This window comes from Buteo buteo, chromosome 2, assembly GCF_964188355.1.
Source record: "Buteo buteo chromosome 2, bButBut1.hap1.1, whole genome shotgun sequence".
Classification (NCBI taxonomy): Eukaryota; Metazoa; Chordata; class Aves; order Accipitriformes; family Accipitridae; genus Buteo; species Buteo buteo.
The window spans coordinates 5072982-5087452 of record NC_134172.1 but is presented as its reverse complement, the minus strand read 5'-3'; the positions used below and the strand labels follow the sequence as shown (position 1 = coordinate 5087452).

The following is a 14471-nucleotide window of genomic DNA, read 5'->3' as shown; positions in this document are numbered from 1 at the left end:
CTCTTTCTTTAACTTCTCTAGTTACCAGTGGATGATGTGACCTTGTCAGATCTTCTTAGGAGACTTGAGATGGATGGAATATTTCTGAGGGAAACTTAAAGTAGCTACAGAAAGTGTGCACATATGTATGTGTGATGGGGAGTTATTCGTAGGGAGGAAGACAAGCCGCTTCAGCTGAAAGATAGTGGTGGTAAAAGAATAAAAGAGCATAAATCAAGGGTGGAGTTTAAGAGATAAAGGAATTGGGTGGGCAGAGTTTAACAAGTTTAAGATAGAGCTTTATCTGTCTCAAAATGGGATGACATAGCAAAAATTGCCTGCAGTGCCTGGGAAATCACAAGGAGATTTTTGCCTCTTAAAGATATGGGGGTCACATGATGAGGCTCATTCCTAAAACAAAAGGGAACAAATGCCCCTGCAGTGTCACTGAGGCTGGGACTCTGGGATGGCTGGTGGGACCACCTCTTTTGCAGCCATTTTTCTGTAATTCTGGACTGCAGCCACAAGATGCCAGCTCCTCCCTAAAACAAGGTTTTCATCAATTCCTTGGCATCATCTACCAAGTGGCCCTTTCTAAAATCCCCAGGAGGTCCCTGTGGTGACCCGAGTTGTTAAAACCATCGTGCTATGACTAGGGTCAGCCTGGAAAGCACGTACCCAATCCATAGAAATTTTTGGTGCTAACAAAGATCTCTCTGGTCTAGGGCATTCAGTGGGAGACTCACTCATCTGGTGTCTATCTTCTCAACCTTGCGTGGGCACCTGACTCTTACAGACTCAGACTGCAGTGCTTCAGACTGTCCTTCTGCTCCATATGCCAGATGTAGTTGGTCAGCCTGGTTTCTCATCTGGCCAATGTGTAGACTCAGTTCAGACCAGGGACCACACGCAGGGTGCAGGATGTGTAGCTGCCTCCAGAATCAAACAGATCCATTGTAAAAATGCATCCTCCTCACCTACAGCTTAATGCTTTTGTCTCTGCCCTGTGACTCTGTACATATGCTTCTGGGACATCCATGCACCAGGTCTCTTCTCTTAAAGACCAAGGATCTGAGGACTTCAGTAAAGACTAGGGAAGGAGTAGACTCCTCTTTACAAAACACTCATCAAGCTTCTGTACTGATGCAGAAAATCTTTATCTGGCCTGAGAGAAGTAGACCATTATGTACTATACAGAAATGAGAGGAAGAGAGGCTTTGGGGCAAGGACAATGGCTAATAAACATGTCATTAAGATGTTTAATTAACTTACCTTGTCTAGTTAAATATTTCATTAGGCTGATGATCTCAGAGAAAAGCTGCTTATGTTTAAAGAAAACCTAGCAGAAAAAAGATATTAAATGTTAATTTAAACTCCAAAAGGAACCATGGCAGTAATGTTCACTGGTCCACAGTAAATGTTACTTTGGTGTTTCCAGACCCTGCTGCTAGAGAAAGGATATCTCATCACTTCTAGTGACTCACTGGCCATTAAATTTCCTACTGTAAATTCCACAACAGAAATGGTAAACCAGAGTGTTTTGCTTAGATGTGTTTATTTCAGATAGGTAATATATACCTCCTCACTTCCAAAATTCATTTCAGCTGAACAAATGTTTGATTCTCTCTTACATTAAGTTTCTGTGGTGCAATAAGAAGATATTTAGAATGGTTCCTGTAATTTTTTTGACTGGGAGGCTTTCCCTGGTGAACTGAAATAAACCTTGCTTTTTTCCTTTATATATTTCAGATGATTCACTCATTAGTTACGTAAGTAACTATAGAGAGGTAGTGTGTGTGTAATATAAATGAGAAAATGGAAGGTATCAATATCTAAGCTATTTTCTGATTACAGGACCTTTATTTTCTAGGTTGCATACTGTCCATACTGCATGTACCTGGAAGTCCCATTCCCTTAGGCTTGATGCCATACTTAGGACAACCTGAGAATTAAACTGATCACTTTGGTCACATTGCTATTTGAAAATAGCAGTGCTGGCTGCACTTTTCATTCTGCTCCATGGTTTTGAGAGGAGTTTGACAGATCCTAAACTGATTCATCACAACTTGGTTGTGATCTACAGTGGAAATCAGGGGCGCAACTGTAGCATATGACAGCAGTGTGATCCTGGGTTAATCTCATGCTATGGAGAGTTACAACAGCGTAGACATTGGCATGGGTTAAAATCAGAACACAGACTCTCCAGAAAACCTGCTGGGTGGTCCACACTTTCTTACTCTCATGGTTTTTCTTACGTGACCTTGGTAGACAAAGCTGGCACTGATACGTCAGCCTATATGGGATGCTGGTTTAGGGAGGACCTGTGTTAAAGTAATGGACTTCCTAATGTTAAGAGTGAACCCATTTCTGAGAATGGCAGCATGTGCTGACAGACACGTGGGACAGCATCTGTGGGATTTAATATGCTGAATCTTCTGTTAAGTTGCAGTAATTCCCAGTACTACCAATTTGATGTGTGGTATTGTGGTATCTGTGATGTTAGTCTTGTGTCCTGCATAGCCTGCTCCGTTCATGCTTAGATGTTCCAGACAAATGATGGCTTTTCTCTGTCTCCTCAGCAAATTACTTGAGTAAATAATATGATATGAGGTACCTGGGAGAGAATTGAGTGACAAGGGGAGTTGTGCTGGATGAAGTTTTCTAGACAAGAAGAGGGCATACCATTTGCTTCTCAGGACAACTTGTACAGCTGTCTCTGCCATATAGTTAACCCATAGGAACAGGTCTTGGTTGTGCAATAGAGTCAGGTGGGCTAGATGGCAGGGAATAAGCAAGGAGAAGTAAATACATTGCTACTCCATCCCACAGTCTTTCAGAACAGCTATTTATCTATTTTCCATAAAGTTTAAAGTTAATATGGTATTTATTGGTATTGTGATTTTTTTTCAACATGAATAATTTGAAAGGTTCAAACTTCATTCATTTTCTTTCTTCCCCAGTTAGATAGCTGCCTGGTGCAGAGGACTATACATAAAACTGAAATTTTTGATTAGTGATGTAAGTGGGAACTTGAGGCGGGGCATAGTGCTCAGAGGAGGTAAAAGACCAAGGCTTATTTTCACCATTTGGAAAACAGTCAGATTTGATTTCTCTCTGGAAGTCAAGGTACACTGTGGCTCGATAGGGATCAGGAGATCTTTCATTTGTTTGCATAATCACAGAACAAATTTTAAAAAACCTTTCCTTTGACATTATAGATGTCTAGGCATTTTCAGGAAAAATAGGTGGGAAACAATACCAGTTAGTAACACTGATTTTCACTGGCTTGCAAAAAAAATAAAGCGACAGAGAGTACTACAAAGTCATGGATGGAAAGAGAGAGATGAAAGAATGGCTTAAGCCTGAATGGAAGCGCATGGCTTGCAAAAGTTTTCACCAGCATGAAACAGTGCAAATTGTTCTGCTCATGGAGTGTCCCGTTATTCCCCTCAGGGTGGCCCATGTGGAGTACTGGCTGCAGTTCAAGCTTGTGTCCTACAACAGCTTATCTTTGCAGACAGTAACAGGAATAAAGACACTCGGTAAGTCAGCAGTTGACATCAGAAATATTTTCCAAACAGAATTATTTTTTTTTTTCTCTGCTGCAGCCACTGAGGAGCCTTTTGAGTTTGAACTTATTGAACTTCTCTTTGTCTCTGAGAGAGAAAGAAAGTAGCATATGATTTACTTGTATTTACTTCCCTTTCAGCTGTAGGAATTTAGAGGTTGGTGTTTTATTTGTAAATTACTTGCTTGTCATTAACCCAAGAACCTCTAAAAAAAATCCAACAGCTTGAATTGAGGCCAATGAAAATTATTTAACCTTGAGATCCCATGGAGATATGATTTCAAAGAAAATGTAATCAAGGCTTGAAAGACCATGAAATTCATGCAGCTTTTGACACTACGAATCTCAGGGAGGGTGAAAAATTAAAGTTACAGCTATAATTTTTTTTTCTTGCTACTGTGTTTGATCTTTCACAGTTAAACTCCTTAATAGAATTTGAATTTAAATTCTCTGTGTGTATTTTCTACTTACTTTAAAGGAATATTGTTAAGTATTGCTAGTGTCAAGGAAAATTGCTTGCACTTCTATAATATTAACATACTTGTCACTTTGCTGAAGGAACAGAGCTTATTCAATGAAATGCTGGAAAATAATGTCTAAAAAAATTACTGTATTACCAGACTTCTTGTATTCACCTTTTGTTTTCAATAACAAATTAAGTCCATTACAAAAGAAAGATTTCATAAAGCTTTCCTGTGCTTTATAGATGCAGTTTGTTGAATAGGTGCAACAGTATTTTACTGGTTTACGCTGCCACCACCTTGTGTTATTTGTGTGTGATACACTGACCCCAATTTAGTCAGAAGAAAATCTTTCATGCTGAGAATTTTATTGAACTTCATTACCTTACAATGTAAAAATGTTCATCATGTATAAAAATTTGGCCATAAATATACACTTTTCTGCTGGGAGCTGTTTAGGAAAGTGACAGGGTCTCTGTTGATTTTTCTTAGTTTTGTCTGACTGGCACTTAATGTAAATTCATTGTTTGGGCTGTTTTCATCAATAATGGAATGAAACAGGCACCTGTAGAACATCATTATTTGCCTTCAGCACCCAGGGTGGGAGATGACAATTAATCAAAGGATTACCAGGCCCTAGGGGGTCCACACTGGTGCCCAGGTCCAGTACTAGTGTGTAGGCAGTCCTGATACAAGACACCTAGTAAGCCAGTAGAAATGTTGAAAAACAGGCTTAGAGTCTAAATACAATACTGAAAGTTTTACAGGTACTACTACTATTGCTGTTGCTAGTTGTTATTGGCACTGATTGCCAGCAGACCCCAAGACAAGGGCCAAATAAACAAGATGCTATGAATTCATCACTTGAAAATTGCCTGTTCCTTGAAGTCACTTAAAGGCAGTTAGGATGGACTAATAAAAAGACAGGGTCAGTGGTATAATACTTGTGCAGAATGTAATGTCAAATTAATTCTGCAATGTTATGCGGTTTAGTTTTTTTCTTCTTCTGTTCAGTTCTTTCAGTACATCACATCTGTCTGTAATTCCTATCAAGAACCTGCTGTTCAGGGCACACTTTTTAAAAGTGCGAAAATTAGCTAGCAAAACTTTATTATTCTAATTTAGCTTATAATGGAAGTAGACTTTTCAAGGCACAATGAAGCTCTTGTCCACATAAAAGAGAAAACTCAGAAACTTGCATGCAAGAAAATCAGTACATATTTTGGTTTTATGACCAGGAACCTCCTCAGAATTCACCAAAGAATTATTTCTGGTTGTGAAAGCCAAGAACTTGTTTCAGCTTGGAGGACAGCCTTTGATCATCTGCTCCTTGGTCCCTTTGAGTCTCAGGTCATCCTTAGTAAAATTAGAGATGTTAACCTTTTCCTCTTTCAATGTGGTTCAGTGATAGTAAATATCATAAAATTATGTGGCACCCAAATAAGTGGATTAAGGCCAGATTGTTTAAACTGTAAGTGTCCCCACTCATGCCAGCTACAAACTATCCTGTTTACTTGGCAACATTTGCCTCTCCTATTTTTCCCCTCCTATTATCCACATGGTTTTAAAATTGTTTTTACATATTTTGTATATGAAAAATGATGCTGAAATATGCAGAAATTCTTTGTGGGATTTCAGGTTAGCAGGTGAGCTCTTTGTCTTTATGCACAGAAATGCTAAAAGCCTCCAGGCTCCTTAAAATGAATAGCAAGATGGACTCTTTTATTCATGAGATAAACATATTTTTCTTATGATGTGTTTGCCATAGGCAGAAACTCTTAGGCAGAAAGAGAGGGAAGTCTTAGAGCTTGAAATGAGAGGATTAATATTCCTTTCTAATTCTAACCTGAATTTTCAAATTACTAACCACTTCACAGTAAGTGTTTAACTTCAGGCTTCTTCGACATTCAAGAAATAATTATCATGTCTCCTTCTTACTCTGCTACCTCTCTCAGACACGTAAATTAGTTGCTATGCTTCCCATAAATTTCTGAGTGTCTGTATTAGAACACAGGCAGAGATAAGAGAAAGTTGTGATTGTATTTTTTTTACTTGAAAACTCTCACTAATTATTTCCCATATCTCACATCCTTCAGAGGGAGAAACATTCTCTAAATGAACATTATATTCAAGGCAGACATTGAACTTGAAAGTCTGTTTAATTTTTTGATGTTTGGTGTTTCTTGTTTAGTCTTTTGAATTATTAGATTTTTTACTGAAATGCTGGGAACAGGTTTTGACATCATCTCCCATGCTGGTAACACTCTTAAGACTGATAATATCTGAATTTCAAAGACTGCCATCCTTGAAGCCCCTAGAGAGAATTCCAGTTCTGTGCTTCCCAGGGGCATGGATCTGTTGTCCTCTTCTTCAGGCTCATGGATGTTGGGTTTTATTTTTAAATCTGCCAGTTTTCCATTGTGTGACTTTTGGCCTCCTGGCACTTTATTTCTCCATTCACATCTTGGAAATTAGAATAACAGGAGGTATTAGAAGACTTCACAAAACACAGCTTGTAGGAAATGTGTTGACAGTGTTGCTTACATATAGATCAATAGACTACTGTAAGCATCTTGTAGTTTTGCACATCATTGTATAAGTTCCAAGCCAAGCATCTAAGTGAAGATATTTCAGAAACAGTGGGGCTTCACAGACCAATACTAGGTCAGTCACCACTTTGGGCATACCTTATTAAAAAAATGCAAGCATACTGTTTATTGCAGATAGTACTTTAGATGAAGTTTAGTACTAAGTAAGAACTTTATGTTGTTGACAAGAGTTAAGAAATAAGAACTTAAGAAAGAAATTAAGTATGAAGGCCTTTATAAACTAAAATCCATATTTAATATATAAACCAATCCTGTTACAGAATATTAAAACAGTTTTATTACAGATATAAAGATGAATTAGCTTCTCTTGTCCATTATTTGGCAATACAGTATTGTTCCCTAAAGTACATTTACCTGTTTTTTCATCCAACCAATTACAAATATGTAATCTGAAAGAGCATCCACTATTTTTTTTAGAAGATTAGTTTCCAGAGTATGACTATAGATCTGTGTATAATCAGTTCCTGTTGTTGATCATACCTTATTCTTCTCTTGATTTTGGTCCATTGGTCTTAATAACAGTTTTGTTTTAACCATTCCTTATAAATCAGACACAATTTTTAGTATTGATCTCCTAGAAATAGAGATTGTGCATTTTATCTCTTAGGTTCACCTGTATTACAAGGATATTGTTGTAGAATATATAGATATAGGCTAGCAAGCTTACAATTGCTTAGCTTAAGTACCCATAACAGCAGTCTAACCATCATTATGAGCAGCATAAGCTCATCCAGATCACCCAAATGCAACACGCTGCTGTTAACACTTGACCTAGGTGAATTAACTTCCCTCAAATTTCTGTTTTGCTTCTGACTTCAGACGAGACCTACCCACTGTGCCCAGTTTGTTTTAGTAGCAATCTAAAGAGGAAGTTGTTCTAGATACAGCTCTATTCACTGGATCTGGTTACCTTCAGTAAGATCCAAGGTACCTTCTTGAGTGCCTAAAATGAGATTTAAGGTGGTTCACCTCAAAGAATGGTTCCAGAAAGTCCATATTCCAGTGGTAACTTCAGTTGCATCTCCCTCCTTAGAGCTCTTTAGGTGCTAAACAACAGCATCACATCCTCCTATCACCTGTTCAATCTAGTGCTGAGAAGTCTTCATACTGCATGCACAGTGAGTGGTCTCATGGCATTTCATTCAGATGCTTAATCCTCAGAGAAAAGTCAGATTCAACTGTACCTTTACACCTGGTACGTCTTCTCAGTAACAATACTAGCTTCCTGTTCAGCTCACGGGATTTTTTTGAGTTGGCCATCCAAGTTGTCTCTTTTCTTGACTACAGAAGGAACTGAGATACCTAAATGATTATTTTCTAAGGCAACTTGCCGGAGCCTCATTATTAGGCATTGCAACACCTAAATAGTCTCAGAAAATTGCTTTTGTTCTTTTAGCTGCAAACCTACTATGAATCTATGTATACTGTAATTGGGGCAGTTTGCCCTCTAAAGAGTAAGCTTCCCAGTAAACATTTTGGTACTTGTCTATTTCTTCCATTTCCTGGACTGCAGTTGTCTTCAGCCCTCAGAAGTACACAGGACCAAATGCCTCACCATGGCTATTGCAGACATATTGTGGCGTGCAGGAGGCAATGAAAAAGCAATTGTGGCACTGTAAGTAGGAGAAGTGGTTTTAGTTATTGTACAATGCTCTTATACTTGTGTCTGTTATATATGTACATAGTTTACAAAATGAAAGTTTTGTAACGTGTGTGTATGCAGTCTAAAATGGCTTAAGGAGAAATGCAAAATGTCATTTCTGCTGTCTCAGTAGCTTGGACAAAATAGTCAAATTCTTTGAAATTGCTGTGAAAGAACCTGTGGATTTCATTGAGGCTGGGATTCCTCCAAAACCATTATCAAGAGTTATTTTTCCAGAGGCAGCATTTTACTCCAACAATTTTGTATTGCAGGATATTCTATTATGGCTGGGATTAATTTCCTTTTGCTGTAGCTTCCTACTAGTTACTTAGTTTATGCTATGCAATTAAGCTGCTTGTACACAAGACATCTAACTTTTAGATTTGCTTTGGCTGTACTGGATGTGACATGATATTTTTAAGTGAGGCAGGTTTTGTGAGAATAGGTCATTTCTTTTATTAGATCAACTAAGATAGCTGAAAAATAACAGAGAAGCTTTTGGGCACAGAAGTCCTTCTTCAAACCTGAAATAGAAGCAGAAAATTCAAAGACATTTCAAATGATATTTTGCATATTTTACATCTATAAAATGCTTCCTATGTGATGATATTGTACATATGTTCTTGTTTTAATGTCATTGCTTTAATATTCTTTTCCAATAAAAACTGTCATTAACATCTTAAACCTATATTTATCCTCTTTTTGTATAGAGAAACTTGTAATTGATATTAAATAGGCTGAGAGAGCACAGCATAGCTAAAGTATATGTTTCATTGATAAAAGTTTGTTTAATATGTAATATGAACTTATTATGCAAGAGGTCCCTTTTTAAAAAAGTGGTTAAAAATAATAATACAAAATCTTTGGTTCATCATTCAATTAATATAACATCTTGATTTCTCTTTAATGCCATTTTGTTCCTTCTAACATGAGCTTTGGTTTTGTCTGAATATCCTCTTCAGGCCATCAGGAAGACAGCAGTTCACTCCCATAGGAAAATACAAGGCAGATGGAATCTTAGAAACTGTAAGGCTCTGTGTAACTCACAGTAACATTCTCCATATATCCTCTTTCTAGCTTTTCTTATTTTAGTACAATGAATCTGATTTCCATTGCTCTTTTAGTGTTTTAAAATCTTTTATGTCAAATTAGTTAGTTGTGTTCCAAAAACCAATAGGAAGTAACAAAATCCTGTAGTCTGGCTGGCTGGCTCTGAGTTGTCCCAGTGTCTGTGGGCAATTGGGCTCTCTGAAGTCCTTTTTGTTCCGTCTCCTTTTCAAGCTTATAAACTGTGCCTACTTTTATTGATATGTAGTAAAAGTGAACATGGATCCTTTCAAGTTGACCAGCATGGCCGTGAGCATCAAAAGGCAGTATTTTCTTCTTGTCTTACACAGAATTCTTTGCCTTTTTTTTTCCTCCAGAAGATCTAAATGGCAAAATACTTTCCAGTTATGCCTTTATTTCCATCTGAAGTTCTCAGATGGCTTTGCAAACAGTGATGCCATAAGCCAGGCTTTAGTGGTTTAAGGAAATATTACTGGCCTCCTAAATGGAGGAATGGATGTGCCAACAACTTTTCAGAACCAGACAGTTTTGGAACAACTGAAGGTGAAAACCTGTATAAATAGGGTGAATGCAGCAGAAAACCTTGCCTATAATATGCTTTTCCAAGAGACAAGGTAATTAATACATTAACATAATTCTCAGCTGCTGGCTATTTTGGAGTGCAACTAGCACCATTATGCTGCCTCTAAGTACTGCTTATCAAAGGTCATGTGGATATAGCCACAGTGAAAATGTGATGGAAAGGAATATAATCCAGACTGCTTCATCTTTCCTCACACACTATCTGCAAGACCATCATTTCTGTCAAAATCTGAAGATGGAAAAATAGACAAAGAATATTGAAATAAGGGCCTGGATCTGTGAACTCTCATGAACTTCATGTTAAATAGGAGTATTCATGGGTGTATTCTCTGATTATGATAAGAAGTGCTCTGATATATGCCTGCTATAGATGGGTCACCACATAGGTATAAACTCCTAAGCTACTTGCCCATTCTATGTCTTCTAAAGCTGCAGTATTCCTATGTTTGTTCTAGGAATTGTTTTTCATTGCAAAAACAATGCTTAAAGTTGACTCAAACTGTTCAACGAATTTAAAAACAACAAGAAGCGGTATTTAAAAATTCAGAATATACGAAGTGTGGAGATACAGTATTATACCAGGTAGCAACAGTAAGTGGTAGATTTCTTTAGATCTTTATTCCATTTTGTTTATTCAATTTTTTCCAGTTAGATTTAAAGTTTCTGCTACTTTACTTCAGCTTTTGGATTATAAAAATGAGTTGTTACTGATTCAGTTACTTTTTTTTTTCTTCTTACATTTCTTCCCAGCTAATACTACATAGTGCCACAAGATACGAAGATCTGATTGTATTTCTTCAGCAAAATATTCATCAGGTACTGTATATAGAGAAGATACTAAACCTGTTATAGTTCAGGTTTCTGTGTTTATCAGTCCCATATGATGTCTTCTGAACATTGTTTCAAACACTATATGGACATGTCTTGCATTTTAACAAACAGAGCAACAAATTCAGTTTTAGTATAAATGAGAACAATTCTTTCAGCTTTTCAGTTCAATTTGTGTATCTTTAGGATTGGACAAAAAATGTACACAACAAACAAAATAAAAATAGTCCTTTTCTTTTTCAGTTTGAAATTGGTCCCTGTGGGTGCATCCTTCTGACTGTGTCTGTCATCTTATCAAGATCTATCAATCTGTGAGTGTCTTTGTATCCCTGTTTCATAAACTGCAAAGCAAACAAGCTGTGCAAAGTGAGGAAACAACCATGATGTACTTAAATCTCTGGCCTTTTTAATCTGTCTTGATGTTTACTCTGATAAATATAGGCAAGTTATGCAGATTTACTCACCTAATCTTGTCTTTTTTTGTTGTATACACATACACTTGTGTGTGTATATATATATATATGCTGTTAAAGTGGCAGTGATCAGTACACTGTATCTGATATAAATGACTCCATCTAAACATTAGGCATCATGTCAAAGGTAGTTGCCTATGCTCCCTCTCTTGACAGCTGAAAGCAAGACTCATTTAGAGGGTTATTTATTTCACATACTTTAGGTATCTGTCTTAGGTAGGAATGAATAACTTGCTTGTGATTCCCCAATCTCTCTCGTCAATGATAATGATAAAGAAAGGCTAGTATAAAATGGATTAGGCAGCTAATTTTTAAATGGTTATAAGTAAGGTATGACAAATCTAGTCTCAGTTTATTGGTGTAATAAATACGCTGAGCTCTAACTAAGCAGTAGTCATTATAACCTCTTTTAAGAACTCATTGAGGCTTGCCCAAGCACAGTTGCAGTTATTTGTGCTTTTATACAGATTAAATGTATTTCTGTGGTACTGTGAATATCAGAGTGGGTCAGAATATAAAAATTTTCTTCATTTTGTCAAATTCCACTTTTTAAAAAATGTCTTAGAATTATCTGCAAGTGAAAAAAATGTTCCCTGACAGCTTGGAGTAACAACTGACACTAAGAGAGCAGCTTGTGCTTGAAAGCAGCATGGGTTTGATTTATGTAAGCTTTTATTTCTAACATCTCTGTATTGTCTTGAAAATAACTAGCAACTTAGTCCAAATTTGTGATACGCATTCAGTTGCTCACCTACTGAGATTCCTACAAGTGTTTACAGATTGTTTTTTTGGTTTTGTTGTCATTTCTTCATTTCTTTTGCTTATGGTAACACTCCAGGCTATTGGCTTAACTCCACTTCTGCACTCTAACACAAATGATGTGATAATTTTATAGCATATGTCATTTATTCTTATTTTTCTGATCTAGTTACAGCAGAGAGGTCCAGATTAATAAAGGTATTTCATAGAATCATAGAATGGTTTGGTTTGGAAGTGACCTTGAAGATCATCTAGCTCCAACCCCCCTGCCATGGGCAGGGACACCTTCCACTAGACCAGGTTGCTCAAAATCCCATCCAACCTGGCCTTGAACACTGCCAGGGATGGGGCAACCACAACCTCTCTGGGCAACCTGTTCCAGTGCCTCACCACCTGCACAGTAAAGAATTTTTTCCTAATATCTAAACTAAATATACCCTCTTTCTGTTTAAAACTGACACCCCTTGTCCTGTCACTACATGCCCTTGTAAAAAGTCCCTCTCCAGCTTTCTTGTAGCCCCCCTTTAGGTACTGGAAGGCTGCTCTAAGCTCTCCCCAGAGCCTTCTCCATTCTGAACAACCCCAACTCTCTCATCCTGTCTTCATAGGAGAGGTGCTCCAGCCCTCTGATCATCCTCTGGACTCACTCCAACAGGTCCATGTCCTTCTTATACTGGGGGCCCCAGGGCTGAATGCAGTACTCCAGGTGGGGTCTCATGAGAGTGGAGTAGAGGGGGAGAATCCCCTCCCTCGACCTGCTGGTCACGCTTCTTTTGATGCAGCCCAGGATACGGTTGGCTTTCTGGGCTGCAAACACACATTGCCAGCTCATGCTGAGCTTCTTGTCAGCCAACACCCCCAAGTCCTTCTCTGCAGGGCTGCTCTCAATCCACTCATTGCCCAGCCTGTATTTGTGCTTGGGATTGCCCAGACCCATGTGCAGGACCTTGCACTTGGCCTTGTTGAACTTCATGAAGTTCACACGGACCCACCTTTCAAGCCTGTCCAGGTCCCTCTGGATGGCATCCCTTCCCTCCAGCTTGTTAACCGCACCACACAGCTTCGTGCCATCGGCAAACTTGCTGAGGGTGCACTCAGTCTCACTGTCCATGTCATCGACAAAGATGTTAAACAGCGCCGGTCCCAGTACTGACCCCTGAGGAACGCCCCTCGTCACTGGTCTCCACTTGGACATCGAGCCATTGACCACAACTTTTTGAGTGCGACCACGCAGCCAATTCCTTATCTACCGAGTGGTCCATCCGTCAAATCCATGTCTCTTCAATTTAGAGACGAGGATATCGTGTGGGACAGTGTCAAAGGCTTTGCACAAGTCCAGGTAGATGACATCCATTGCTCTTCTCTTATCCACCAACACTGTAACCCTGTCATAAAAGGCCACCAAATTTGTCAGGCACAATTTGCCCTTAGTGAAGCCATGTTGGCTGTCACCAATCATCTCCTTGTTTTCCATGGGCCTTAGCATAGTTTCCAGGAGGATCCACTCCATGATCTTGCTGGGTACAGAGGTGAGACTGACTGGCCTGCAGTTCCCCAGGTCTTTCTTTTTTCCCTTTTTAAAAATGGGGGTTATGTTTCCCCTTTTCCAGTCAGTGCGAACTTCACCGGACTGCCATGACTTCTCAAATATGATGGGTAGTGGCTTAGCCACTTCATCCACCAGTTCCCTCAGGACCTGTGGATGCATCTCATCAGGTCCCATGGACTTGTGCACCTTCAGGTTCCTTAGATGGTCTTAAACTTCGTACAGTGGGCAGTTCTTCATTCTCCCAGTCCCTGGCTTTGCCTTCTGTGTCTGGGCTGGTGAGGCTGGAGCACTTGCTGGTGAAGACTGAGGCAAAAAAGTTGTTGACTACCTCAGCCTTCTCCATGTCCTGGGTAACCAGGTCTGCTGTTTCCTTCCGGAGAGGGCCCATATTTTCCCTAGTCTTCCTTTTATCACCAATGTACCTATAGAAGCTTTTCTTGTTGCCCTTGATGTCCCTGGTCAGATTTAATTCTCTCAGGGCTTTAGCTTTCCTAACGTGATCCCTGGCTGCTTGGACAATTTCTCTGTGTTCATTCCAGGCTACCCGTCCTTGCTTCCACCCTCTGCAGGCTTCCTTTTTGTGTTTGAGCAAGTGACAATATATTTGGCATTTGGTAGGATCACCAAAAAGTAGCAATGGTCCTAATTGCTATTGATTGTATTGCTTTACTTGTTATAAAATGGTAAACATTCTTTAATAATATAAGCAAAGAGCTTATTTTTCCCATCACCTCTAAATTCTTAACAGATGGATTATGACAAGGCCAATCAATCATCTGTGTTTGTATTTGGGGGAGCTAAGTATCTGAAGTGAACATGAAAATTCCTTATGGTGCCTATTTGCATTTTTAGGTATCTAAATATTATTACAGTTCTGGTCCACAGTGTCAGAATTGTTTATAAAATGTAGCTTTATTGTGAGGAAAATTCATGGCTTTCTCACAGATCATCAT

The 14471-nt window shown here is 38.7% G+C and overlaps 1 protein-coding gene across 2 annotated transcripts in view; it reads left to right on the top strand.

Moving 5' to 3' along the window:
• Positions 1 to 14471, top strand: part of MINDY4 (MINDY lysine 48 deubiquitinase 4) — an 82243-nt gene that overhangs the window by 24957 nt on the left and 42815 nt on the right. For both annotated transcript variants that reach the window (XM_075044399.1, XM_075044389.1), the window contains exons 9-13: positions 3433 to 3521; positions 8131 to 8232; positions 9222 to 9285; positions 10660 to 10725; positions 10981 to 11048. In XM_075044399.1, the coding sequence (XP_074900500.1) occupies positions 3433 to 3521; positions 8131 to 8232; positions 9222 to 9285; positions 10660 to 10725; positions 10981 to 11048 (389 nt within the window). The remainder of the gene's footprint in view (positions 1 to 3432; positions 3522 to 8130; positions 8233 to 9221; positions 9286 to 10659; positions 10726 to 10980; positions 11049 to 14471) is intronic.